General features: G+C 36.7%; 3 protein-coding genes across 7 annotated transcripts; all 3 read left to right on the top strand.

The window, feature by feature from the left end:
- Nucleotides 1-19: 19 nt before the first annotated feature.
- LOC103998240 (xylose isomerase) lies at nt 20-11,791 on the top strand. 2 transcript variants are annotated; one of them, XM_065125799.1, is made up of 21 exons: nt 20-141; nt 1,020-1,109; nt 1,194-1,307; nt 1,446-1,520; nt 1,601-1,730; nt 1,834-1,925; nt 2,216-2,266; nt 2,418-2,497; nt 2,582-2,636; nt 2,708-2,809; nt 2,990-3,041; nt 3,343-3,388; nt 3,463-3,518; nt 10,262-10,313; nt 10,424-10,503; nt 10,619-10,689; nt 10,810-10,850; nt 11,001-11,100; nt 11,171-11,242; nt 11,359-11,436; nt 11,533-11,791. In XM_065125799.1, exons 2-21 carry the CDS (start codon nt 1,053-1,055, stop codon nt 11,566-11,568), a joined length of 1,440 nt encoding a protein of 479 aa, XP_064981871.1. In that variant the 5' UTR covers nt 20-141; nt 1,020-1,052; the 3' UTR covers nt 11,569-11,791. The 2 variants fall into 2 exon arrangements, with proteins under 2 accessions (XP_064981871.1, XP_009417936.2); XM_009419661.3 differs by having other exon boundaries at nt 69-141; nt 1,026-1,109.
- Nucleotides 11,792-13,591: 1,800 nt separating this feature from the next.
- Nucleotides 13,592-20,595, top strand: LOC135584029 (receptor-like cytoplasmic kinase 185). Of its 4 annotated transcripts, XR_010491290.1 has the most exons (8): nt 13,592-13,956; nt 14,618-14,814; nt 15,025-15,214; nt 18,150-18,541; nt 18,764-19,328; nt 20,094-20,189; nt 20,261-20,329; nt 20,519-20,595. XR_010491290.1 is itself a non-coding variant. In XM_065125798.1 (6 exons), the coding sequence occupies exons 1-6, from the start codon at nt 13,827-13,829 to the stop codon at nt 20,102-20,104; spliced, it is 1,485 nt and encodes a 494-aa protein (XP_064981870.1). In that variant the 5' UTR covers nt 13,592-13,826; the 3' UTR covers nt 20,105-20,595. The 4 variants fall into 4 exon arrangements, 2 of the variants coding, with proteins under 2 accessions (XP_064981870.1, XP_064981869.1); XR_010491288.1 differs by having other exon boundaries at nt 20,261-20,595; XM_065125798.1 differs by having other exon boundaries at nt 20,094-20,595.
- A 1,247-nt stretch (nt 20,596-21,842) lies between these two features.
- Nucleotides 21,843-26,144, top strand: LOC135623170 (uncharacterized). Its single transcript, XM_065125796.1, has 4 exons — nt 21,843-22,047; nt 22,126-22,260; nt 23,964-24,212; nt 25,680-26,144. Exons 1-4 carry the CDS (start codon nt 21,958-21,960, stop codon nt 25,923-25,925), a joined length of 720 nt encoding a protein of 239 aa, XP_064981868.1. The 5' UTR covers nt 21,843-21,957; the 3' UTR covers nt 25,926-26,144.
- Nucleotides 26,145-27,986: the final 1,842 nt, after the last annotated feature.

Raw genomic sequence — 27,986 nt, 5'->3', positions numbered from 1 at the left:
ATTCTCGTGATTGACGGCTATCCGTGGCAATCGCCGTTTGCCCGTGTTGGCTTTAATCCACGGCGGTGGCTTTATTCTCTACTGTTTGCTGCTAGCGCTGTTCGTCTGTGAAGTCGAGATATCGCTGGGGACGCGGGGGTGGTGTGTTTCCCTTCTTCTTCTTCTTCTTCGTGTCGATTTTTCTATTTCTATGTCGACTCGATGATCGATCTCGTGTTTAGGAGAAAGAAAGAGAAAGGAAAGATGTGATGTTTTGGAGTGTTTAGTTTGGGGATCGATCATTTGTTAACGTTGGAGTCGAGGATTAGTAACATAGGATTTTGAATGCTTGTTCTGTGAATAAAAATGTCGGCTTGTTTTCCTTTTTCCTTTTATCTGTTTTTATGTCGGGGTTTCACTTTGGATTTCTTTTGAAGTTCTTCAATTATATCGTGTTTAGGGAGAAAGGAAAGATGTGATCTTTCGGTGTTTAGTTTAGGAATAGATGAAACATGAGACTAAGTTCATTTGAAGAAAAAACGCATCTTTTGAGGAGACAAATCGAATTTGATTTCCTATTTAGTGGTTCATGAGGGGATGGGATATTATTCAGTTTGTTTTTTATTCTGCATCAAACATTGAGAAAAACGGGAGCAGTCTGTACATGTTGATTAATTCAATTTTTCAAAGGACTCCGTGATTTGTTGCTTGGTTTGTGGTTGTATCTCTATATTTTATTTAACTTTCTTAGCCGTGTAGCGTAATGTAGAAATAGACCGGTTAGTCACTGAAGGAATTTGATTTCTCAAGGGGAATGAATTTGATTTGTCCTCGGAAGTTGGTTGTATTCTCTTATTGAGTTTCTCCATTTTACCCAAAAACTTATTTTATCAAAGACGTAATTTTAGAACTTCAAAAATTAGCCAAATCTTTATACAAAATTATGGACAAGCTGTATCCTCCTCTTTGTATGGAATTTGAAATGTTCTGTTTGAGTTATAGCAACTCGACCAGTTTCTCATGCATTCTAACTCTCTCAGTTTCAGAACCATCTTTTCCACTTTTGGTGCACCATGGAGATAAAGCGGACTCTGCTGCTGTTCTCCTTGGCCTTGGTCCTATCATCTGTTGTGAGTAACCCCATACCTTCTTTTTCTTTTTCCAAATGTTCAAATGTCTGTCTTGGTGGAAGTGTGAATAATTTCTACTTGCAGATTGCAGAAGGTCCACATACATGCCCAGCTAATCTCGAGGCCAAGTGTGATGGTGGTTCTTCAGATGGCTGGGAAGGCGAGTTCTTCCCCGGCATTCCAAAAATCAAATATGAAGTAATATCTTATTGACATTGTATTTTTTTATTGACTTTGTCCGAACATTGGGTCTGCTGCAATATGAACATGGTTTTCTTGTTGATTTGATTGATCAACTAATACAAATTTTGTTGCAATTTTCCCCTTTCACATTAGGGTCCAACCAGCAAAAATCCACTTTCTTATAAGTGGTATAATGCTGAGGAAGAGATACTTGGAAAGAAAATGAAGGTTTGTTTGTTGGTTTTCTTATTTAAGGATCAGTTGTCCTGTCATTTGTTGATGCTAATGCTTTCTAATTGTTATTGTAGGATTGGTTGCGATTTAGTGTTGCCTTTTGGCACACCTTTCGTGGGACTGGTGCTGATCCTTTTGGTGCCCCAACAAAATCATGGCCATGGGAGGATGGTACAAATTCTGTAGCCATGGCCAAAAGACGAAGTAAGATAATTTTATGTCAGCTAGTTAGTTGGACAAAGTAAGATAATATACAATCAGGTAGTTAATTAAAGTTAAGACACTCATGTTATGTCTCCAATCACAGTGAGAGCACACTTTGAATTCATGGACAAACTTGGAGTTGATAGGTGGTGTTTTCACGATAGAGATATAGCTCCAGATGGTAAAACACTTGCGGTAAGCAATGATCATTGTTGTTTCTTATCGTTAACTTTATTCAGACTTTAGCAGTTATATATGCTGATGCAAGACAATGATTCAACTAATTGCAAGAATCAAGTTATGTTGCTTCTGAGGCATGCTTGAAAAGTTTTTTAGCAAACTCTGTCACTGTTCATCCATAAAAAAGTTACCAGGGTTTGCTCAGTGATCTAGTTAATTTCGAACTTTTTAAGTTTAACTGCTTAAGCATGTGAGAAACATTTTTTTACTTAAAACTCTGTTGTTTGACAATTTGGTATTGTCAGGAAACTAATGCAAACTTGGATGAAGTGGTAGCTCTTGCCAAGGAACTTCAGGTAATAATTCTGCATTACCACTTGTAAAACATGAGTAGAGCCTCTATAATGTTGCTATTTGTTATGATCTCTTTTCATTGTTCACTTATTATTATGAATCAACCATAGTAATTTAAGTTTTATCCCCTGACGAATCTCATATGTTTTACAGGAGGGAACTAAAATTAAACCTTTGTGGGGCACAGCGCAACTTTTCTTGCATCCTCGCTACATGCATGGAGCAGCTACTAGGTACTGTGTGATTCTTCTTTTAATAATAGTCTGTATTATCTTTCAAAGTATATATTCACCAACTTTCATCCTTCTGTCTTGCAGCTCAGAGGTTGGAGTTTACGCTTATGCGGCTGCTCAAGTCAAGAAGGCCATTGAGGTGTTAATTTTGAATATTTGAATGCCTTTAGTTTCAAATATCCGCTACATTTGTGCTTCATTTTCTTGTAGGTAACACACTACCTAGGAGGAGAGAACTATGTTTTTTGGGGTGGACGTGAAGGGTATCAGTCACTTCTTAACACTGATATGCAAAGAGAGCTTGATCACTTGGTATGAGTTAGTAACTATATTGGCCAGTCTAACCTGTTCAGAGTTAATCTTTTTCTATTATCAATTTTCTTTTATTTATTATGATAGAATACCTGAACAATTCATAATTGTAAAAGCACACATATTGTTTTCCAGATTATTATTCTTATGCATTTAAAAGCAAGGTTTTACTTTTTGTAGGCAAGATTTCTTCAAGCTGCTGTTGATTACAAGAAGAAGATAGGGTTCAATGGTATCCATGTCTTGATCCATATTGGCTAATATAAGTTCATTGCACAATTAGGTTTTCAAGTCATTAGCTTACTAGTTAAAAGCACTCAGAAATTGATGTTCCATATTTTTGTATGAAGTTTGATTGTTAAAAAAAATCATTTTCTTTTGTAATTTATCTGATCTGACAACTATATCTAATAGTCTTATCTTCTTGGCATGCTTATTTATGTTTTCTTATTGCAATTACTGATTCACTTGCTATAGTACCTTTAACATCTTGAATTATAGTATTATTCATGATTTTTTCTTCCATACTCCAGGAACTCTGCTGATTGAGCCCAAACCACAAGAACCTACAAAGCACCAGTATGTATTGCAATTAAGGGTGATGGTCTATGATATGTTCATTATCTTAATCTGATTGATTTTTGTTATATCAGATATGACTGGGATGCTGCAACGGCCTTTGCTTTCCTTCAAAAGTATGGCCTTATAGGTACTTTTCTGTCCTCATCTTGCTCATATTCACATAAGTTGGTTACATAAGCCAGAGTACCATGACTTCTTGAATGGATACTTTATTTCTTCTAATTTTAAGTTATTCCATCAAACTAGTCATAGCAAGAGTTTTTGTTTTCTCTAGAGTTTAGCATTACGAAACAATTCAGTGACCATATGTTTTAGTAAAATCACTAGTTCTTAGATAATTTTATTGTGTCTAAGTATTGTTGATGAGAATTACCATGAGGACTGCTTTTTTCTTTAGTTTTTTTTTGTGATAAACTTTTAGCATAATTATAGAATTATTGACTTGTTTACAAGCATTGAATTGGAGTTCATGAAATTGCCCATTATGTTCCCAAGTTTTTCTTAGCTTTTGGCTCACCAGCTTTCCTAGTGATATACTGAAACACTATTATGGGTTGCAAATTATCATGGCTTCATTTCAAATCAACCAACAAGATTTATTTATATGAAATTTCATAATTATGAGTTTGAATATGTATCCCTATGGGCTAAGATTTTTTAGTGTCAATTCACCTCACTAAAGAAATGAAAAAAGTAATATATGCTACAGTTTATGAACTCATTTATAACTATCTCATTTTCAGCTTTGTTCTTTCTGGTTCATCCGGTCCCTGATGTTGTTTTCCAGGTTGATAATTGGTTAATTTTTAGCAATTCTAATCTAAAAGGTGTTTTTTTATGGTCCAAACAAGGAAATATGTTTGTTATGTGTTAGGACTCTAGCTAGGAGAGTCCTAATTGAGAGGGACATTCATGTAAAACTGTTAGGACTTTAGCTAGGAGAGTCCTAATTGAGAGGGACATTATGTTAGGACTCTATCTAGGAGAGTCCTAATTGAGAGGGACATTCTGTTAGGAGGTTTTTTCTTAGAGAAGAATTAGGAGTTGTAAGGGAATAGAAGTCTTGAGTAGGAGTCATATTAGGAGTTGGTTAGAAGTAAGAGTCTTAAGTAGGAGTCGTATTAGGAGTTAGGGTTTAGAAGCCCTATAAATAGCCATGTATTCCTCCTCTTTTCTCAAGCAATAGATGAATATTTTCTGCAGCCTTTGAGCAGCAACTTGGAGGGAGGAACCCCTATAGAGTTCCAAGGAGGCCGATCCCCTAAAGAGATCAACCCCAAGTTTAGAATCTGCAAGGGTTCTAACACCTGGTATCAGAGCAGCGTTCTTGGCGTCTCGCTGCCCTTCCACAGCCATCCATCAACCCTCTACAACCATCCAAAGCAATTCCCACAATTGCTTAAAAGATCGTCACCGAATTCCGCCATCATCTTCACCACCGCGGATCATCCTTTGATCTCCCCGTGAATTGCAACAGGTTCTGGTTTCCTACCTTACTGCTGCTGCAATTTAGTTATCCTTATTCGAAAATCCAAAAAAAAAAAAAATCGTTCCTATATTGCTGCATAAACTTTTCGTCACAAAGTTTTCATCTCTACGACGAAAGATACCTTGCAGAATTCCAGCCGCATAGCACCATCTGTTTGATCTTGCTATTGTGCTTTTTCTATCCAAATTTCTACGAAATTTTTATGACATCTTTGACACTTCCTAACAGTGGATTTCCCTTTGGTTTCATCAAAAAATTCTCAATATAAACTACTGATCTTTTATGTCCAATCTGCTGCACTTGAATTGCAGAATTCAAGTCGCATAGCACCATCTGTTTGATCTTGCTACTGTGCTTTTTCTATCCAAATTTCTACGAAATTTTTATGACATCTTTGACACTTCCTAACAGTAGATTTCCCTTTGGTTTCATCGAAAAATTCTCAATATAAACTACTGATCTTTTATGTCCAATCTGCTGCACTTGAAAATCTATGCTGTAGAAAATTTCAGCTGCATATCGTTGCCTTAACCCATCTGTTTGCAATCTTTTTTGAATGAAATTTCTTATACACTTCATAGATCATCTTGGCTTCCATCTAAGATTGATATATTAAGGAATTCATCTCTAAAATTAATTTTGTGTTGTTGCAAATTTTCATCGTAACCCGCTGAAATTTTTCGACGACAATTCTGCTATCGCAACTTGCACCAATTTTATTACTGTTATACTGCTGAAATTCTCTTGATTAAATTAGACATCCTTGCTGTCATATAATCTGTGATTTTGCTATCAATTCCCTCCTCAATTCTCTTAAGTTTTTGGTAGAAATTACATCGAGAAACCATTGTTTCTTCGACGACAATTCTACTCTTACAAGACAGCACATATTTGCTGCAACTTCCACTGATTTCTATCAAACCTTTGCTGCCATCTACTACAGATCCAAAACTTTCATCCACAGCCCTAAAACTCCACTAAACCACATCCTCAAACTGCACCCAAAACTGCCACAAAACAAGTCTAAATCGTAGCCTACATCCACCGATCCACCAACCCTTTCGACCACCACTTCTCTCAACCTATACATGCCTTTAACCTAACAACAAAAGAGAGATCTTAACATCATAGATTTGGAGGCATATACTATGACATCTAAGGAGGCAATCAATGCTAAATTCGAAGCCTTGGAGGCGCGAATGGAGGATAAGATTCGGACGCTCTTTACCGAACTCAGATTGGGCCGACCACTAAGCCCGAAGAAATCATATCAAGGAGAGAGCTTTGCCCAATCACACCAAGCCCAAAGATATGACTTCCAAGAGAGGGGAAGCTCTATGACCAACCCCAACTATCCATGCATGAGAGTGGACTTCCCTAGATGGGAAGAAGGAGACCCAATTGGTTGGATCTCGCGCGCGGAGCGATATTTTCGGTACCATAAAATCGCGGATGCATCTATGGTGAAAATTGCAGCTATATATCTTGAAGGGGATGCTATACAGTGGTTTGACTAGTTTGAACATACTTATGGAGTCCTTTCATGGCGACAATTCAAAGAAGGACTGCTGATCCGCTTCAGACCAACCGATTACGAGAATATTGATGGACAACTAGCAAAGATCCGACAAACCTCTACCATTCAGAAGTACCAAACCAGGTTTGAAAGGTTATCTAATCAAACTCATGATTGGTCTAAAAAACGGCTATTGAGAACCTTCATTGAGGGCTTGAAGCCGGAGATCCGAGGAGAAGTTAAAGCGCGACAATCGTATACGCTTATGGCAGCCATCTCTTTCGCACGACATCAAGAGGAGCAATTGAACCATGAAGCTCGGAGGACTAGGGTCACTCCTCAACCAGTAATATTGAAGCCCTTAGCCCCCCCTACTATCGACCAAGTCCCTAAACCAAAGAGGTTAACAAGAGAAGAGCTTCGGGAGCGATATGCGAAGGGGTTATGTTGGCATTGTGACGAGCCGTGGAGCCGTGAGCATCGCTGTAGTAAAGGGGGACTTCTTATGATTGAACCGATAGAAGAAGAGGTCATTGAACATCCAAAAGAGAGCCTTAAACATGAAGAAGAAGATGTAGAAGAAGAGCCACAACCGACCAAAGTTACGGTACATACACTAGTTGGCTACTCAATCCCACAAACGATGAAAGTTGGAGGCCTTCTCAAACAACAACCGATCACTGTTCTCATCGACACGGGCAGCACTAATAACTTCCTAAACAGTAAGGTTGCTGTCCATATGAACTTACCTATTGAGAATTGCAGCAGGTTTGTCGTTACGGTCGCCAACGGACGGATTTTGAAGTGTGATCATAGGTGCCCGCAGGTGAAACTGTTGCAGCAGGACCAAGAGATAATTGCAGATTTCTTCCTCCTCCCTCTTGATGATCATGAGGCCATACTCAGAATTAAATGGTTGATGACATTAGGTGATATTTCTTGGAATTTTATACAACTATTTATAAAATTTTACAGTAAGGAGAAACAGGTGATACTGCATGGGAAACGTGAGGGCGACGTAACGACGATTTGCACACAACAAATGGAGAAGGTTTTGGATAAAGCATGCAGCGGCTTTTTGGTACAACTTGAGCAGCAAACTAAGGGAGAGCCAACAAAATTTGAAGATCCAAATCTACTTCCTTTGCTTGCTGAATTTTCAGATATATTTGACGAACTGCGCAACCTACCTCTTACCCGTCGGCATGATCATTGTATAACGATTCTTCCAAGCAAATCTCCAGCAAATGCTCAGCCATATCAGTATCCACATCTCCAAAAGGATGAAATAGAAAGGATTGTTAAATAGATGCTCAAAACAGGAGTTATTCGGCCATGTTGCAGCCCCTACTCTTCACCGATGCTCCTCATACGAAAGAAGGATGAAATATGGCGATTATATGTTGATTACCGATCTCTTAATGACATAACCATCAAGGATAAATACCCTATTCCAGTAGTAGATGAGTTGCTAGATGAAAGGGAGCACAAATATTCACAAAGCTGGACCTTCGATCCAGGTATCATCAAATACGAGTATGCGAAGAAGACATACCGAAAACCACCTTTTTAACATACAACAACCACTATGAATTTTTGCTTTCTTCAAAAGAAGGTGGAATATCTTCGGCATATCATATCAGAGGAAGGTGTGGCAGTAGACCCCTTTAAAATTGGAGCAATGCAAAACTGGTTGACCCCAAGGAACATAAAATTGCTACATGGCTTTCTGGGTTTAACAGGCTACTACTACAAGTTCGTGAAAAACTATGGAGAGATCAGTGCACCACTTACTTCTTTATTGAAAAAAGATGTCTTCCAATGGTCGGACAGAGCCTCTACTGCCTTCGACAAACTTAAGGCAGTCATGACGACGACACCGGTGCTAACACTACCAGATTTCAACCGACCCTTCATTATTGAGGCTGACGCATTTGGAGTCGGAATTGGAGCAATTCTCATGCAAGATGGTCGACCACTCGCATACACTAGCAAGACATTATCTCCCTCCCATCAAAATAAGTCAACATATGATAAGGAGATGCTCGCCATTGTGCGCGCAGCAACGAGGTGGAGACCCTACTTGATTGGTCGACGATTTCAAATTAAAACCGACCATAAAAGCCTAAAGTACTTTTTGGAGCGAAAGATATCATCCCCTGAGCAGTAAAACTGGGTAACAAAACTTCTTGGATTTGATTATGAAATAACTTACAAAAAGAGGAAAGAGAATGTTCTTGCAGATGCGCTTTCGCAGCTACCCGAGCAAGATGAAGTTTTGGCCATTTCACTTCCGACCAGCGACTTCCTTGAGGATATTAAGATGGAATGGCAGGAAGATTCAGAGACTAGTAAGATTATAAAAAAATTGGAGGAAGCACCAAGCTCCGTAGCTCATTACAATTGGGACTCAAAAGAATTACACTATAAGAGTACTAAATTGAAAAGGAGTATGACATATAACTCACAAACCGACGGCCAAACAAAAGTTGTAAATAGGTGCTTGGAGATAGCCCAAAGCCACCCCCCAAATATGACTACCCAAGGAGGACTTCAGACTCAGCCAAGTGCCATTATTGATCGACGGATTATGACTCGACGACGACGATCCACTACTGAATTGCTAATACAGTGGGCAAACCTACTAACAGAAGATGCCACTTTGGAGAACTATGATGACTTGAAGATCAAATTCCCAAAATTCATGAATCGTCAGCCTCGAGGACAAGGCTGATTTGAAGAGGACGGGTTTGTTAGGACTCTAGCTAGGAGAGTCCTAATTGAGAGGGACATTCATGTAAAACTGTTAGGACTTTAGCTAGGAGAGTCCTAATTGAGAGGGACATTATGTTAGGACTCTATCTAGGAGAGTCCTAATTGAGAGGGACATTCTGTTAGGAGGTTTTTTCTTAGAGAAGAATTAGGAGTTGTAAGGGAATAGGAGTCTTGAGTAGGAGTCATATTAGGAGTTGGTTAGAAGTAAGAGTCTTAAGTAGGAGTCTTATTAGGAGTTAGGGTTTAGAAGCCCTATAAATAGTCATGTATTCCTCCTCTTTTCTCAAGCAATAGATGAATATTTTCTGCAGCCTTTGAGCAGCAACTTGGAGGGAGGAACCCCTATAGAGTTCCAAGGAGGCCGATCCCCTAAAGAGATCAACCCCAAGTTTAGAATCTGCAAGGGTTCTAACATTATGATTATGCTCATTCAACTAATTCGGAAAAGAAGGGAATTTCACCCAGTATTCAGATTGTTGGCATTATGAAATGAGTTTATACATTCATGAACTTTGGAATCTGCAACAAGTACATGTATGCAAAATTCTATGGTTTTTCATGACCACCAAAATGTCATGCTTACACCTCTTATGGTTGGCCATCTTTAAAGACATTTAATAAAGCAAAAGACAAAATCATGACTGCAAAATCATGGCCCCCCTAAGCCTTTTATATGCATCTCTTGTGGTATCTACCATTTTGTTTATATGCATTCCTGTGCAGATAGACATAGCAGAATGATTATGTTTACATGCACTCCTGTGCAGAGGAACATAACAGAACGACTATCAGATATAAGTGCCTAATAGTTTTGGATTGACTGCCATATTGTATATATGTTTGAACATGTCAATGTGTTTTCTCTGTTGCTCATTTACAGGCTATCATTCTAGGCAGGCTTTATCAGTATATTGTAATATGATTGTTGCAACTAGTTTCAATATTTTCCTGTTGAGGTTTGCATCCTTTGTCAACTCAGTTCTTGATAGTTCAGTCTCTTGATTTCTATGAAGGTTTTTAAGATCACTATTTTTTCTTCATTTTATCACTTGATTTCTGAGTACATTATTCTGATATTTCTATGGTGCAGGAGAGTTCAAGCTGAATATTGAATGTAACCATGCTACTTTGTCTGGTCATAGGTAAGATCTGTCTGTGATGTGGATTTGACTAATGCTGACATATGAAGATTGTCATATGAAGATATTTGTTCTTTTTCTTGAAAATATCAATGGCTTTTTCTTGGCTGCAGCTGTCATCATGAGCTTGAAACTGCAAGGATAAATGGATTACTTGGAAATATCGATGCAAATACTGGTGATCCTCAGATTGGTATGTGCAACTATCCCTTAAAGGCACTTGAAGCTACAAATCTCTTAAGTCTTTCCTCATTGCTGGAGAATATATAATGATGTGTGTTTGATACCGTCAACTATTTTTGGCACAGGTTGGGACACAGATCAGTTCCTTACAGACATTGGAGAGGCAACCTTAGTTATGTTAAGTGTTGTGAGAAATGTAAGTCGAACTAAAATACTTGTCTGTCTTAATAGTTGAAGTTTTCTCTAGGTAATAGGATATACTACACTTTTCCAAGTTATTTTGGATCTATCACTATTGTTTTATTTGTTTTGATAGGGAGGACTTGCACCTGGTGGATTTAACTTTGATGCAAAACTGTTGGTGCTCTTACTCCTTATTGTCCATTTATTGATCCTAGATCCCTGAAATTGTTTTGATGACTGATAGCCGTATACAAAAGCAACAAGTGCATGTTGCTGCTACAAGTTAAACTAAGTGCTAAGCTTGTTTTTTTTCCTTGGTTTTAGGCGGAGAGAGAGCACTGATGTTGAGGACATGTTCATTGCTCATATTTCTGGAATGGACACATTAGCCCGTGGACTCCGAAATGTTAAAAAATTAAACGAGGTAATATGAAAATTTTATTTTATGTGAGACCACTCCCAGTATATTAATAAGGGTCCTTTCTTTATGATAGGATGGTTCCCTGGCAGAGCTTGTCCGCAAGCGATACCAAAGTTTTGACACAGAGATTGGGTCTTTAATTGAGGTCTGTTCATCAATACATCCATTTCTTGTACAAATAAAACCAATTGACCATGAATGTGGGATTATCCAACAATTTTAATGCTATGCATTTCATTTTTTTTATATGCTTCTGATCAGGCTGGCAAAGCCGACTTCGAGACACTTGAAAAGCAGGCCATGGAATGGGATGAACCTTCTGTTCCATCCGGAAAGCAGGTATCTATCTCGAACCCAAGTCTGTTTTCCATGCCTGTATGAAGCTTTCTGGTAATCTGAGTTCACCATGACCTTTGCTTTTAACTTTCGATGCAGGAACTCGCGGAGATGATATTCCAATCTGCACTGTAGATTATTAGGTACTTTCAACTTTTGTCATGGGAGATCAGATTCGTATAATAAGAACACTTCCATGACTTCCAAGTATTGTACAGCGTAGTCTAGAAATAAAAGTTGCAACCTTTCTACACTCAAATTACCGGCTCCCGGGAAAACAACTTGATTTTTGCCAATCAGTGACGCTTGTGATTTTGCAAGAGAAAGATGTGATATCTCCACATTAGGGGTTCAATTATTTTCTGTTTACTTTGGTTTAGCTCAACATATTAGTTTATCATGGTTAAGAGATTTATTGCTTGTTATCGTTCGATTTCGGTGGTCGCTTTCAGAGTTTGTTGAGCAGACTAATTTGGTTTGAGCTCGAACTTTGATCTTGTCCATAACCTTGATCACTTGATGTGGTGTCGATTTGGAGGTGTCTTTCTTACGCCATAATAAAAAATATTTTGACAATATTTTTTATTTGCGTTCTACTTATTGATGTAACTACCCATGTTTCTGAGCTACTCATCTATGCATTCGAATTGTGGAGACCTGTGAAAGATTTGTAACAAGTATTACTGCAACATTCTTAGTAACAAAATAATTGAATATCTAACTTAGAGCACTCTTTCAACCAGTAAATTGTCAATTCTATACATAGTATGAGCTTATTTCTGCAGTCACAGCTTAGATCTTTCTTGCTTCCATCTCAAGAGAGGGCTATTCTCCCTATCAAACCTTCAATTTTTGAAGTATGGTTAATGGAAGGTGGTATAGTCCACCTTTCCTACTCTTTTACTATGCTACTTGAAAATTAGGGTTTAGAGATTAAAATTACCTAAATGAATTTGTTTGAGTGTGTGTGCATATTAGAAAGAAATATAAAAAAAATTGATTCAGATCAAGAAAATAATAAAATTAATATCAAATTAGAAAATAATAATAATATTGATTCCTATATCGATTTTAATCGATCGATATTGATCCTCATAGGTGGACGATCGATCGTAAAAAAAACTTAGTAATTTTTCTTTTAATACTCGAGTAGTAAAATAGTAAAAAAAATAAAATAGATCGAAGATGGATCAAAAGTTTCGATTATTAAACTTGTAGGTCTTAATTCTTAAAATCAAAATTTTCTACATCATTTCTTGTATCAAAGTTCGATTGAAGTTTTATTTAAGTAATAACAACATGGACTAAGCCCTTGTTGACCAAGTGGTGCACACACCACAAAATTTGCCATTGGTGTAAATAATTGCTAAAGTCAAACCTACCAATTAAAAGAAAAGAAGAAGAAGAAGAAGAAGAAGAAGAAGAAGAAGAAGAAGAAGAACAAAACATAGTCAACACAAAATGTGAGAAGAATCAATGGGAAAGAAATGCCTGATTGGTATAAGATTGTAGAAGACTGAGATCAATTGGGATTTTCATTTTATTAGTGTGAAGTCCAATCTGTCCTAAAAAATATAGTAAATGTGACACTCTACCTATAAAGTAAAACAAATATAATTAATTCGACAGTGAGGAACAATTATTTTCTGCTCGTTATTGAATTACCCATTATTTACCGTTTGATAGATGGAAAGGGATGGATAAATATATACACACAAAATTAACTCTTTTTATTAGTAAAACAAAATTATTCCCACAATAATAAACAATTGTTTTCTACTCAAATAATTAATTAACAATAAAAGGCAAGTGTTTTCTACCCCTTTGAGAATTACATTTTTGCAAGAAATTAAGATATCATTGATTAATTAGTTGGCATGTGAAATATTGAGATAATTAATGGATGTAAAGGGGTATATAAATAGGTTAAAATGAAGTATTTTTTATTAATGAACAGTATAATTATACAATAAAGAACAATTTTATTTTTACCCGTTAGAACGTTACCCAAACCTACTTGCTTTGTGAGCGGAGGATTCCCGTGGGGTTCACATAGGGTAAGTTTGTGGGGGGCAAAAAAAGTCCCTTTTTGTTAATATGGAATTTACCCACAACACTCTCTCGCAATATTTGGTGACTCCTTCCTTCTTACATCACACGCTGCTGACTTCAGCTCCCTTTCTCTCTCATTCGATTTTGACGGAGGTTGTGCATTTTGGTCCGCCCCTCTTCCGTAAATCTCATTCCCTTTGCGGATTTAGGCTCTGATCTGCTTCGCAGGCGGCGAGATTTCATGTAGGCACGTCGGGATCGATCGGAGGATCGAGGAGGAGCTGTCGCTGGAGCTGAAGTGGGTGGCTTTTGGGGGGGTTTTTTCTTGGTTCTTCTAATTTATGATGGGCTGTTTTCCCTGCTTCGGATCGGCCAGTCAGAGGGAGGAGGAGGAGGAGGTGAAGAAGAGGAATGAGGGGAAAGGTGGTGGGGGTTTCAAGGGTGCCTCGTTGTCGCACCATGGCGGTTCTGGTGAGAAAGTCGGAATTTTTCATAGGGAAAATTGTTTTTTACGTGAATCTCGTGGATCTGATGGTCCCTCTCTGCTGCGTTTTAGGAGTATTTGTTTGTTTAGTGCTGATCGTTTTTCTTTTCTTATCGATCTGTGGAGCTATTGTTCGTGGCCTCGCTTTAGGACATTCAACGTTTCTTTTCTAAATAATGCCAATTGATTTCATGATCATTGCATGAAGAGTAAGTAAGAAAAGAAAAAAGAAAAAATTGAAGCTATTTGTTGTGCTCTTGTTCGATGTTCCATCAGATTTTGGAGATCAGACTCCTCTTTTTGTGGCTAATTTTCTTGCCATATGCATTGATCTCTCCTTACTGAGGAGAAAGATGTCTTGTTCTCCCAAAAACGTTAGGGTGATGCTTTTGTCATGAAATGATCAGGGTATAGGAAGGTGAATGGGAGCTCATGCAATTATTTGATCATGCCTAAAATTATGTTCAAAAGAAGGTGCATTTATGGTTTTTAACAAAATATACGCAGAATTGCGGAATTCAAGAATATTCATTTGTCTCTCGGCTTATGCAACTTATGCTACGAAAGCAAATATCATATACTAAGTCATGTTTTGCTGTCAAAATATCGAGTTTCTTGTTTACTGTTGTGGATTGGTTGTGGCATTAGACAAATTGAGGTCGAGGACTGGTTCAGACTCCAAGAAGGAAGCATCAACTCCGAAGGAAAGCAATGCCGGTCATATTGCAGCTCAGACATTCACTTTCCGTGAGCTTGCTGCTGCCACGAAGAACTTTAGACAAGATTGCCTTTTGGGTGAAGGTGGTTTCGGTCGTGTATATAAAGGAAGGTTGGAGAATGGACAGGTTAGTTTCTGTTTTAGTACTTCATGTGACTAGTTTACCTATAAATGTCTTGATTGCTTTAATTAAATTGATCGGGAACACAAAAATACCTTGTATTGTAAGCTTAGAGATATTATTACAATCTAAGATTGCTGCTTAGGAAACATGTGCATCTGTTATGTGAAATATGGTATCTGGCATTTAGCATGCAGCTGATGTAAACCAATGCAGGTTGTTGCTGTTAAACAACTTGACAGAAATGGTCTTCAGGGGAACAGGGAGTTTCTGGTTGAAGTCCTCATGCTTAGCCTCTTGCATCATCCTAATCTTGTCAATCTGATTGGTTATTGTGCTGATGGTGATCAACGATTGCTCGTCTATGAATTTATGCCTTTGGGATCATTAGAAGACCATTTGCATGGTTAGATTTCTCAGTTAGCTTATATTACTGATTTAGCCTTGTTGTTCTTATTTTTCCATAATTCCTGCGGTTGCAGTTCTTCTAGAGTTAGACATGTAAAGTGTTAATTAAGTATTATAAATGTTAAAGGACGATTGATAAAATAATTTACATCATCTTACATGATCTGCAAGGGTTTAGATTCTCTTTTACTTGAATGAATACTTAAGAATGAAGGGTGTCACAAATGAGTCCAAATTGAACTTATGAAGGTTCAAGTTACATTAACCTAGAATTCCATACCCTGCTTGAAATTATTAGATTATGTCTCTGCAAATACTTATTTGGCTTGTTTGGTTGTTTGCTTAGAATAAACTACTTGGAAATGTTTGACGTAAGATCTTCTAGTTAAACTATCATATGTTCTTTATGGCTTACATATCACTTTTGTCCATTTTTTACCAACTCCCTTGATCTCATTCACTCCTCTTCAGAGTTCATAGTATATCTGAATCATATAAGTTTAGCCCATAGTGACTAACCACCTCCACAATAGGGAGAGTATCTATCATTTGTTGTTAACAAACAATGGCCAGTTTTTGAGCTAAAGTACCCACCTACAGACAACTGTATTTTTAGTAAAACAGCTATCATGAAATGGTGATGGCTGAACATGCCAAATCCAGCATCAAATCATAGCCATGGTGTCTGGAGGACTGCTTCCATAGTCTTCATTTTAGTACGTCTTTGAGTTTATAATGCTCATCAGCAGAAACTATACACACATATAAAATGCTGTTAGTGGTGGGACAGTAAGACTTTTTAGAAATGGAATTGTGAATAATGTCCTCTTCTTGTAGTATTGGGTACCAATAAATTTCCACCAGTTCTCTAGAGGAGAAACCCACCATGTTTCACTTTGGATGCATGAATGGAACCTGGTTGATATTTTATCAACCCGAAAGATAGGGTGCTGTAAGTTTGGCATGTACCCTTGAGGAGACCTGTATTGGATGTGTTTGAGTAGTATCCTGATAGAGTTATACATAAGCTTAACGCAACAAAATTATTAAATAGCTTTATTGAGATAATGAGCCAAACTGCACATGCTTACTTGGATATATATCTTATTGTCTTGCCTAAGCTTTCAATTTAGAATTGTTTTTTCATTCATAAAGTAAATGTTTATTACACAAAGCTTCATATTCCTTGTATACAAATAAAACAATTCACCAATGTTTATCCTTGCATACATTAAATTTTAGATAGATCATGGTCCAAATAGGAGAAAATTGTTAAGGGCAACAGATAGCCTAAAAACAAGAACCTATTTTTACGGCTAAAATTAAATTGCTAAGCATAGCTAATTTCATTGTACTAAAGTTGAAGATATATCCAAGCCTGAACCTTAAGAGCTTATAAGCAAGTCTGGTAATAAAGTTACTAGTGTCAAATCCTCTAACATAATTGCATTTCTCATCTATTCTAGAACAATCAATCAAAAAACATGAATATTTTTTGAAGTATTTAAATAATACATCAGATTTCATATATTGCAGCTGATCTTCATCATTGAGTCCTGACTGGCCCTTAATGGGCTTTCACCAAAGGGCATCTGCATAGTTGTACTGATTGCCCTTTCATAGTTCTTACAGCCGGTATAACCTGATCCCAAAAGTGGCTGTTGGCTTATATTTTGGTAGGTTGATTAAGGCAGTATGCATGGCTGGTGAAATTTGTTTCTAAACAGAGGCTGTCAGCCCATATTTTGGTACGCAAATAAGATAGGATTGCTAGTTTTCTTTGTTTGCTATGTGCTAGACCTTGTTCAAGTCAATTTTCTTCTTTACTCCTTGGTCCTCACCAAATTAAGCCAGCTGCTATCCTTAACCATGTGAAGCTGAGTGTACACATCTTGATGCACGAAATATTTCTGGTCCCTTCTTCTGAAGCCACCTCGTTCCTAGTTTGATTGATCTGACAGTTCGGATAGGATTTGATATAATCTGTAAGATACATCTAAATTATCCTTTCAACTTGTAATTACGAGCCACGTTTTAAAAAACCAAACGTTTTTGGTAAGATACAATATTTAAGGAGCAATTTTGATATGTCGTGGAACTCAAATTAGGGAGAATGCTAGTCACAGTGTGACCTGCTGGCACTGTCTCTTACTTCTTTCTAGAAATGTTTCTACACCAGGCTAATGTTATCGACACCATAGAAACTTATTTTTTTGAATCTTCTCAATACTCCTGTTTGTCAAAGAAATATACGACTCAGGGAACATATTAGTGGAAGGATCAGGGAAAGTTGATTGAGTTACACGATACATTATAGTAATGTCTCAATAATAACTTGGCAATTGGATTATTTTAATGGCTCTTTTTAACTCTGGGTATTCTCTTTGGCAATTCATTATGAGTCATGCCATTTACTAAGCAATTGCCAAGTTAGATTTCTTGAGTTCTAAAAGATACTAGACTTCTTCACAAATTTGATTCCATTCTTCTTAACATCTTGTTTTGTTATGAGACATGCCATTTGCTAACCAAAACCAGAATTTATAACGCAAAGATCTTGAGTTCCAACAGACACTAGACTTTCACGAATTTGATTCAATTCTTCTTAACATCTTTTGTTGTGCTTTAACCTGAATGGACAACATTATGAAAATTTAAAAAAAATTGCTTGTAGCTTTTTTTGTGAGACTGGTTATTATTTAGTTAAACTTCATTATTAGCAACTGTATCTATCATCTGCTTCATCCTTTTATGTGGCTTTTGTTGGTTGTCTGGAATTAATGAACTTAATTGCCCCCATTTTTCTGCATGTCAGAGAAAAGGATAATACCTTGATGCTTTTATGGAGTGATGTTATGAGAATATATGACTGATTCAAGGTCCCAGACAAATCAACTTAATTTTTATTGTTATTTTTTTTAATTTTATAATAGATATCCCAGCTGATAAAGAACCATTAGACTGGAACATCCGGATGAAAATAGCAGCTGGTGCAGCTAAAGGTTTGGAATACCTGCATGATAAGGCGAATCCTCCAGTTATTTATCGTGACTTCAAATCATCAAACATACTTCTTGGTGAAGGATATCATCCGAAGTTGTCAGATTTTGGGCTTGCAAAACTTGGTCCTGTTGGTGACAAGACTCATGTCTCAACCAGAGTGATGGGAACATATGGTTACTGTGCTCCTGAATATGCTATGACAGGGCAGTTAACAGTGAAATCTGATGTCTATAGTTTTGGTGTTGTCTTTCTTGAACTGATTACAGGGCGTAAAGCAATTGACAATACTCGGCCTTCTGGAGAACAAAATCTAGTTGCATGGGTATGTTGCTGTTTCACTTTTTTGTAATACCACATCTAACCTCTGGCATAGTAGTAGAAATTTTGTGGAGTGATTCAGATTCTTATTCTCAACCTTAGATCCCAAAAGTAAAGATTAGAGATTCATACAAAGTATAAAAGTTTGGTTTTGTGATGGCCTTGCAAATTTCAGTTTCAGATATAGACGAAAACTGTGACCTCTTATTTTAAATCTTATTTACAGGCTCGTCCATTATTTAAAGACCGTAGGAAGTTCCCCAACATGGCTGACCCATTGCTACAAGGCCGATATCCAATGAGAGGCCTATATCAGGCACTGGCTGTTGCAGCTATGTGCCTGCAGGAGCAAGCAGCCACTCGACCTTTCATAGGGGATGTCGTGACAGCACTTTCATATTTAGCTTCACAAACTTATGATCCAAATGCAGCTAGTGTTCAGAGAACCAGGTTTGGTTCATCTACCCCCAGGTCCCGAAGCGGGTCTGACAATCAACAGGCTGTTCATTCACCACATCAAAATTCTCCAGACCTTAGGCAAAGGGATCCATTCAAGGCGGGTGGTAAAGGTGCAAAAGTTGGCAGAGGTGGTTCTGCTGGTGGCTCTGGGCGGAAGTGGGGCTTGGATGACTTGGAGACTCATGAGTCTCAGATGGATAGCCCAGTTCATGTAGGGGTAGCAGAAGGCTCACCAAAGACTGTCGATCCGAATCTTGTCAGAGAGCATGCTGTTGCAGAAGCCAAACTATGGGGTGAAAATTGGAGAGAGAGACAACCGAGAAATACACCAGGTAGCTATGATAGTACACATGAGTAGAGGTCTTGTTTGGATGGTGCTTTTCTTGCCATACTTTCATGCACAAAGGGAAGATATAGGTTGCGTGCTTAGCTGGTCAGGACATATGACCTTTGCAGGTTTCATCATGGTACCACATTCTTTTTGTGAATAAGGTTGATGCTCTGTGACATCTACTTTCTTGTCAATCTGCTATATCCGCTGGTTCCTTTTCCTGAGAGACGTGATGTGCCTTACTGAAGCCTTGTAATGTGGCGTACAAGATGGCACAGCCAAAAAGTAAAAGGTCGAAAAAGCATTCAGAAAGTATAGAGTTTGGATTTAGAATGTATACATGCAATCTAGTACAGTCAACTCGTACGAGCAAATTCGGTGCACATTCTGTGTAGTGTCTTTTTTACTCGAAGTACAAGAAAATTTTATTGGATTTTTGTCCATAAAATCTGCACATGAGTTTTCTGTTCACATCTCGTCTCGTAAAACTATGTTTCTTCAAGTTGTATGTCATGCTATTGGAAACTTGCAGAATTCTGTTGTATTTCACTGTGTGAATTTTCTAGCTTCCACCCTTTCTGGTCACTGTTATGTCAGACATTGTTGGTTCCATTTGTTCTTATAATGATGGATGATTATTTCTCCAATTGTTGTTACTATTGTGACACAGGATAAATGTTTGGTACAAGAATTATACAGACTTGATGTTGTCTATTGCCTTTCTTTCATTATCTTCACCTGAGGAATCCATTTTAACCATCACCAGGTAATTTATGACAGCTTGACTTGAAGTATGTGCTTTTGAGTTGTAGGAATTCCAATCCTTTGCTTTGTTCTATTTGGCTCTGACTTTTCATCAAAGGTGAGAAACAATTCTTATTTGATTAATCTAACAGCCAAAAAAGTCTCTTATTTCTTCAATCTTTGTGGCAGGAGTCCCGGTGATGATCTAATTCCCAGTTCAAGAGGATCAAAGACTGTGCATCAGGGAAGTCCTTTTGAGTAAGTTACTATGGTGCGCTGCTGTACTTTTAACCACTGGGTACTCTCTCTCTCTCTTGGCCTTCATGCCTAAGAGAGAACTCTTTGAATCTATTGTTGCTTTTGTGAATCCACTTGTTCCACTTTCTGATACTTTGTTTTTGATCAAATTCTATGCCTTGTTCATCTTATGTTTTCTTGGATTTCCAGAACAACTCTACTTCCCACCCGAATCATTTTGAGCATGGACTTAAAATGCATACCCAAAACGTTGTCCTTTGTGCTGACTGCTATATCTTGGTATGAAGCTCTTGCCTGAATGGATTTAGGGAGAGTTAATACATGTAGTCTTATCTTTTTAATGTGCCTACTTGAATTGCTAGATAGAATTGTATATTTAGAGCCTTCTTTTCCACCACCATCTACAAGAATTAGTTTAAGATGTCTCTTGTGACCTCAAATAGTTGATACTTTACGACTCCTCGACCTGTTCTTCGAAATAGTTGATACTTTATGCTGTTATTGTTTATCTCACATATTTATATGAGTTATTCACATGATAATGGTGGAAACTAAACATAAATTACCTTTAAGTTGTTCACATTATAAATAACCTTCACACACTATGATGGCTTGACTAATCAAAAGTATCAGAGAAAAAAATATATATACATGAAATCAAAGATTTACTTCTCATGAGTATAATAATATTGCCACTTCTGCTATGTATTGTTATTATCTCTTTGGGAAACTAAGATAAATGGTTCAATGGATTATAATGATTGCATGATGGCAGGAAATGCCTAAATAAAACCCTTGCATCGACATGTGTTTTTGAATGCTTATTAAACAATGATAACACAGGTTCATACCATTCATATAAACTCGAAAGAATATTTTTCTCCGTATTTTAAATACCAACTTAATACGAACAAAGTTGAGCATACATGAAATATTTCTCTAATTATGTGTTGGGTTATTACAAAACGGGGATTGTAATTTTTCATGAATTTTTTATTTTTCAATCAAATTTTTTTCTCTTATCGTAAAATAATGATCAAGTTATATTATTTTTAATAACCATGTAAAAATATAAAAAAAAGGTAAATCCTCTCTTACACAAAATTTAGATGAATGATGAATACCTTATTTAAATAAATAAATACTTTTTTTTTGTATGATGTGCTATAATGTTAAATGGATTATAGGGATTATTTTGAAAACCCACGAGCAAACAAATCGCATATAACCGATGAATTATTAAGTAATTCATGATGAAAAGTTCAAACTTTTTGGACTCCAAAGTCGATGCATTATCGATGCGCGACAGTAATCGGATATCCCCACAGAAAATTCAATTTAATTTAATTATTTTTAATATCTTTTACCCGAATCCGATTTAAGTGAGTCGGCGGTGTCCGTACCCGAAAGAACACGGTCCGACCGGTGTCCCCAGCCAGCCACTCTTGTGGGTCCCATGAAGGGGCAACCAATGGAGAAGCTTACTATGGTGGCGGGTGGCTCGGCCGAGAGAGACGCAGGGAGCGGTCCAGGCCCCGCGCAGGCGCACGTTTCACACGACGACTTCGGTCTTTATACTCACGGCTCGGGAGGGAAGCCGCCTCCGACGACGACGACGACGATCGGAAATGGAGAGGGACGGTGGAAGCTCGGGACTCGACCTGAGGTGGAATTACCTCCCTCGCGATGTCGCCCTCGACATCGTCTCCTTGCTCGAGGTGCTCTCTCAATCCTCTCTCCTCCTCCTCCTCCTCCACCATGCATCTGAACCTCAATCTTCGGCTCTTCACCAATAGGCCTCGGATGTATGCTCCTTGGGCATCTGCTCCAGGTTCTGGCGGGACATCTGCTCCTCCGACTCTATCTGGATCGCGCTCTACGGGCGGCGGTGGCCCTCTGAGGACCGCCGCCTCGTCGCATCGCCCTCTCAGGTCAGCAGAAGATTTCATCGTAATTTCGCCCCCTTTTTGTTCTTTTACTCGTGTTGATTGTGATTCACGAGGGAAGAAACTAGAAAGGCGTTTCAATCTTTAATTTGTGGTTGAAAAGGGCCGTATCTCATGGGTGGGTGGGTAATTCACACACTGTTGCTGCTCTTAACTAACAGGCTAAGATATGAAACCTTGTCTTTTAATCGAGCGACAACTTGAGCCAATTTTTCATGTTCTCAGGTTAGTCGACATATATGCTCTAAATGACTGAAATCATACACTTGCAGTACTGTTTTAGCTGTTTCTACATCAAAACATATGTACAACATCATGTACTTGTATTATGTATATGGTTACTAATATATGTTCCAATCATCGTTGGTTCTTCATGGTCTCAAGTGAAGCTTCTTGAAACCACAGTTGTAACTTGTATTAGGAGAGTGGTACCCCATATTTGGTATAATTACAATGATATTTTGAGTTTTGTGGTAATCATGCTAATTTTTTGTGGTTGCTCATCTTAAACCCCAATGGGCAAGTTTTTCAAATGTTATCTAGGTATTGTACAGAGAAGAGTTGATTGGTGGTCTAAAGGTTATATCACTGGTCGAAGAACTTCTAATCCCGTAGTATGCACTGTTTTGTACAAAGTTATGCTGGACCAAATAACTACCACCTAACAACACCAATTCCAGACTCAAATGAGAAAAATAGATGATTGCATTAGGACACTGATAGCCAACATAAACTATGTTAGATTTCATCGAAATGAATCTTGACTACTTTCATTGTAAGGTTACGCAAGTCATGTGAGATTTCTTCACCATCTAGGTGTCTTAAATTGCTTGTCCGGAAGCGACTCGTTTGGATATAGTGCAAAATAGGTAAGAGTTTCATGTTGTATTGCCAATATATGTTAAAAAAATGAGTTCAAACCAAAGGGTTAAGCTATCAATTTAGAATGTAGAAACACTTTTAGGGAAAGAATTAAGATTGATACATATTAATGAAGCGAAGAATAATTTACATAATCTGTTTATAAGGAACTGAGTAGATAAAATATCTAAAAATATTGATAATACTGGACATAAATTTTGGTTTATTAAAAAATAAACAAAAAAGCGGCATAGGTATTGTTTAGACAGGGATATTGCGAAGTGAAGAAATTTAAGTATAAAATTATAGTTTAAAAAATTATACTAGTAGAAGAGACAACCCTTGTTTAGACAGGGTTGTATTTCACTCGCTGCAATTAGGAAAGGAATTCACATCTGAATACTGAGTGACAACCCTTGATATCACTGTAGTTGTATGGCAATGTTTCCTGTGAATTAAAAAAGAAAGGATCATGGCCATGCAATTTCAAAAGTCAAAAGAAGAAATGTTGGTCCCTCTAAAGTTAGAAGTAATTACAGTACAATCAAAATCATCAACTGAATTTTGTACATCTGAGGCATTATTCTCATTTGTCTGTCCTTGATATACTTGTTCAGAGCATAACATCCTTTGCGGTGGCAATGATGATTTTTTTGGATATTGTATCTCTGTTCATTTCAGTTTGATTTAATTGATCACTGTAATGTATCTTTTACCCAGAAATTAATTTACGTGCTCACTTCCCAATAATCACTTATGGTACAATAAATGTAGTACAGAGAATAATGGTGTCACATAAACTTTTTAACTGTTATTTTATTTTGTAGGAATGCAAAGCTTTTTACATGAACGAGCACAAGAAAATGGCCAGTGCTGTTTCTGCTGTAATAAAATATGTGGAAGAGTCGACACAGAGTGGGTCACTGGAAATTCGTTTTTACATGAAAGCAATTGGTGATCTGACGTCGATGAAACTTGGTTTTAGGGACGTGCAGCTGTTTCTGTTCAGAAGAGAGCAGAACGTGCTATTGAATCTGATTGGGTGTCATTATTGCATATCTTTTCTGGAAATACCAGTCAGTAATCCTCTACACAAACTTCCTGTATTACATTTCCTTGGGTTTTAGATTATTGTTGATTATTCTTTAACCAGGATGATAGGGTTTGTAAAATTAATTATTCCTTGATATTTGTCAATACCCTTTAACAAGATCTGTTGGTACTCTAAAGTGATTCTTTTTTAGTTTCATGTCAACTTTTAACTTTCACATTTTGGTTTCATGATGTGGCACTTATCTTTCCAGTAAGGAATGATCAAGAAGACATGTAAAAGTCGGCTGTTATTATATTTTGGCAAACATGCTGCTTGCTTTTTCTAGACAATATAAAGCAATATATGGCCTCTTTCCTTAACTAAACTTAGTGATTCCCTGTAACATCTTTTTAGAAGTTGTAATTATATTGAAATATTGTCAATGTGGCAGATTAGTAAATCTTTCTATTGCAACACTTTAAATGACTGATATAGGTGGTGCATATTTTAGAGTGAAGACTTGGGACTTCTATGATAGAAGATGTCACAGAATACAAATTGCTGGCTAAACTTTCATTTTATAAATTGTTTTAGATTCTTAAATTTAGCTCTGAACAGAAGCTAAGAATAGCTGATCTTGAATTATACCTGAAAATAAAACACATGGAAAAGTTAATGAGAAAGTAATTTGACGACCACATAAACTTGGTTCTCAACATTGTTTGAGCTATAATCTAAAACATTTTCACTGAGGTCTTCAAATTGATTCCTGGAGATAGATGTGAATATTCTATCCTGTTGCAGACAGTTGTCACTGTTGAATGTCAATTTGTTCTTGAAACCTTGCCCATTGTTTACAGCATAAAATAGGTCATAGTTCTAATCATTTTCAATAGATGTGAAAAAGAATTGTAGGATTAGTTCAAATGGGGTCAGTCTAATTTATAATGTTCTTGAATTATTTTAGATTACTCTAGAGATTCTGTATGTAAGGTCAAATCCAATAATTAAACATCAACATGATTGTTTCTTTAGTCTAATTAAAAGCATAGAAAACATCCATAACATAGTATCTTCTATAACAGAAAGCAAGACTGTGCTAGCAGCCACAACATTGTGTAATAACAGCATATACTTGGTTATTCTGCGTTGCACGAACATTATGCATTAACATTAACGAATAACATTATCCATGCAAATTCTAGTTATCTTCTATATGGAATCAAATAAAAAGAAGGATCATCTAGTGCATATGGCTCCCGCCAATCCTCGATCTGGGATCTAGGGAGGGAATTATGTGATCAATCATTTGGACATAGGTCACAAGGGAGCATCTTTTCTGTGGCATTACGTAGAATCAAATTTTCTTAAGGATTCTTATTCTGCATGAATTATTCTTTTTGTGAAGTTCTCTTTAGTCCAAAATCATGTTAGGAATCTTACCTGATTCATCAGTTCAAAAGTTCGGGATACCAAACTAATGATCTTCTCTATGGTGGTGGCATCCCAGACTGTTGATCTAATGGAAGCACTTGAAATCTGCCAAATACTCGAGCGACAAGTATGCGTGAGGTGGTTTATGCTATGTAGGCGGTTTTACGGCTTCCCCATGCCTAATGAGCACCACTCTCACATAGTGTCTCTGGGTGATCTCGCCATGGGCAACGAGGATGAGGTATTTGATTTGCTCAACTATGGCATAACCAACCAAGGAATGCGTATCCGGATCTCATCTGTCGGATCAAATGCCACATGATCCTGACAAATCATGCCAATCTGAAGGTTATATCTATTAAACTTCATTTTCCATGTAATATATCTAATAAATGTGGATGTTTGTGCATGTGAATGATGGTGGTTAACTGGATGTACCACAGTATGCATGTCCCTTAGTTTGTGAATCTGCAGCACTGCTCCATATGCAGTGGAACATCTGTGTTGCCGCTTGTTCATAACTTCTAGGTTTTGATTTCAACTCTTTTCCAGCGGAAAGCTAGTAACTATCTTTCCATAGTAAGATTGATATAGCTTCTCAGATTTGATTATTTGTGTTAAAAAGTGTTTTCAAACACAGTTCGTTCAGTCTGAATTACAACAGAAAAAACTTAGATTTATAAGGATCTGAGTATATTATCATTTATTAATATATTTATTGGCTTAGATATTGTTCGTATGTTTTTTCATTTAAAGAAAAAACACATGAACATAAGATATCATTTTATTTCTCCAAATGACCATCTTGGGCTTTGATTACAATTAACCATACCATTCAGGTGTATGATAGGCACAATTATAATAAAACAAAAATATTACAGGAATAAAACAAAAAGATAATAAATAATATAAAATAATAATAGATAATAGAATTATCTCTTTTCTGTAACCAATTTCTAACTATTCAAAAAAAGAAAAAACAAAACAAAAACAAAGTTATCATTTGTCATGTTGTCTTCAAAATTATAATGGTAGCCTTCCCTTCCATAACCATAATATGCTCACATTAATCATATGTCAATACCTTTCTTGGAAACCAGTAAGTCCAACACAATCCCATATTTCGGAGCTGGCATCACAATGATTAACAAGTAAAAAATTATATCCGTACACTGACGTGTCACATTTATAGGCATCATTCATGTTACTCATCTACACTTGTCTAATATATTTATTGTGAACATATATGATTCATACAAAATTATTCTTCTTGCTTTCTTCCTCTTCCTACAAGAAGTTTCAAAGTTTTCGGTTCCTATATTGTTTGATCATTTACTCTTTGTAAAAAAAAAAAAAATTGTATAACATTGCATATCCTGTCCATTATATATATATATATATATATATATATATATATATATATATCGTAGAAGATAAGAATTTTTATATTTAAGAACACCGTATACCCTTTTTCTTCATCCCAAATAGTAATCTTCATAACTTCTTGTGGTTTTATCTTGTTGACCTAATATAAGTTCGAATAGTTTTATAGTTGAGTTTTATCATTTCTATCGAGAGATTTTTCTTCTTCTATTATTCAAGCCTTTAAGGATCATGCTTCTCCTTCTCGATTAGATCAATATATTTCTTTTGTCTATTCTTAAATTTAAGAATACCATGATATAGGAGATTTTAGACCTATTTCGCTTTGCAATATCAACTTCATAATTCTTGCCAAAGTGTTGTTTAATAGGATAAAGCCTCATCTTAATATTGTTATCTTTCAAGAGATTGGATCGATTAACGATAATATTTTTATTACCAATAAAGTGACATATTCTCTTTATAACTCAAGGATCGATATTTTTTTATTATGATTAAGATTGATTTGTAAAGGCTTACCATAGGATTTCGTGGGATGCCATCTTAGCTATTATAAAACTTACTAAGTTTTTTGATAAGTTTATCTCTTATATTAATACATGTATCTCTATCTCACTTTTGTTTGTCTAGTGAATGAGCACCCCTGTCAAGGGGTGTAGTGGTATTCGGTGACTTTATTTCTCTGTTTCTTATATCCTTATGTCATAGATTTTATCATTCTTTCTTAATGATGCATGTGTTAGAGGTGCTATTTCTCCCTTTTGTTTTAAGAGATTATTTAAAATTTATTACATTATATACGCTGGTGAGATTTTGTTATCCTTTCTTGCAAATAAGTGTTCTTGCCATACCACTTAGTAGATTTTAAGTGTATATGAGTCTTTGACTAATTAGAGGGTGAATATGGTCAAATCAAATATCTTTTTTGGTAAGCATATTTTCTTCCAAGTGAGAGAGGATCATTTCCTTGTATCTGAGTACACTTATTGTCCCCAAGTAC

The sequence above is a fragment of the Musa acuminata genome, chromosome BXJ2-9 (assembly GCF_036884655.1).
Source record: "Musa acuminata AAA Group cultivar baxijiao chromosome BXJ2-9, Cavendish_Baxijiao_AAA, whole genome shotgun sequence".
Lineage (NCBI taxonomy): Eukaryota > Viridiplantae > Streptophyta > Magnoliopsida > Zingiberales > Musaceae > Musa > Musa acuminata.
The sequence above is the reverse complement of the archived record's forward strand: the minus strand, read 5'-3'. Positions and strand labels throughout refer to the sequence as shown.

What these genes read in the sequence shown, in the direction of transcription:
- LOC135584029 (XM_065125797.1), top strand. Translation starts at nt 13,827, where the DNA reads ATGATGGGCTGTTTTCCCTGCTTCGGATCGGCCAGTCAGAGGGAGGAG. An exon ending in GTCGCACCATGGCGGTTCTG is followed by an intron (nt 13,957 to 14,617) that starts GTGAGAAAGTCG and finishes TTGTGGCATTAG; the next exon opens with ACAAATTGAGGTCGAGGACT. An exon ending in AACAAAATCTAGTTGCATGG is followed by an intron (nt 18,542 to 18,763) that starts GTATGTTGCTGT and finishes TCTTATTTACAG; the next exon opens with GCTCGTCCATTATTTAAAGA.
- LOC103998240 (XM_065125799.1), top strand. Translation starts at nt 1,053, where the DNA reads ATGGAGATAAAGCGGACTCTGCTGCTGTTCTCCTTGGCCTTGGTCCTA. An exon ending in AGCCATGGCCAAAAGACGAA is followed by an intron (nt 1,731 to 1,833) that starts GTAAGATAATTT and finishes CTCCAATCACAG; the next exon opens with TGAGAGCACACTTTGAATTC. An exon ending in AGATTGGGTCTTTAATTGAG is followed by an intron (nt 11,243 to 11,358) that starts GTCTGTTCATCA and finishes GCTTCTGATCAG; the next exon opens with GCTGGCAAAGCCGACTTCGA.
- LOC135623170 (XM_065125796.1), top strand. Translation starts at nt 21,958, where the DNA reads ATGGAGAGGGACGGTGGAAGCTCGGGACTCGACCTGAGGTGGAATTAC. An exon ending in TCGTCGCATCGCCCTCTCAG is followed by an intron (nt 22,261 to 23,963) that starts GTCAGCAGAAGA and finishes TTTATTTTGTAG; the next exon opens with GAATGCAAAGCTTTTTACAT. An exon ending in TATCTTTTCTGGAAATACCA is followed by an intron (nt 24,213 to 25,679) that starts GTCAGTAATCCT and finishes GTGGCATCCCAG; the next exon opens with ACTGTTGATCTAATGGAAGC.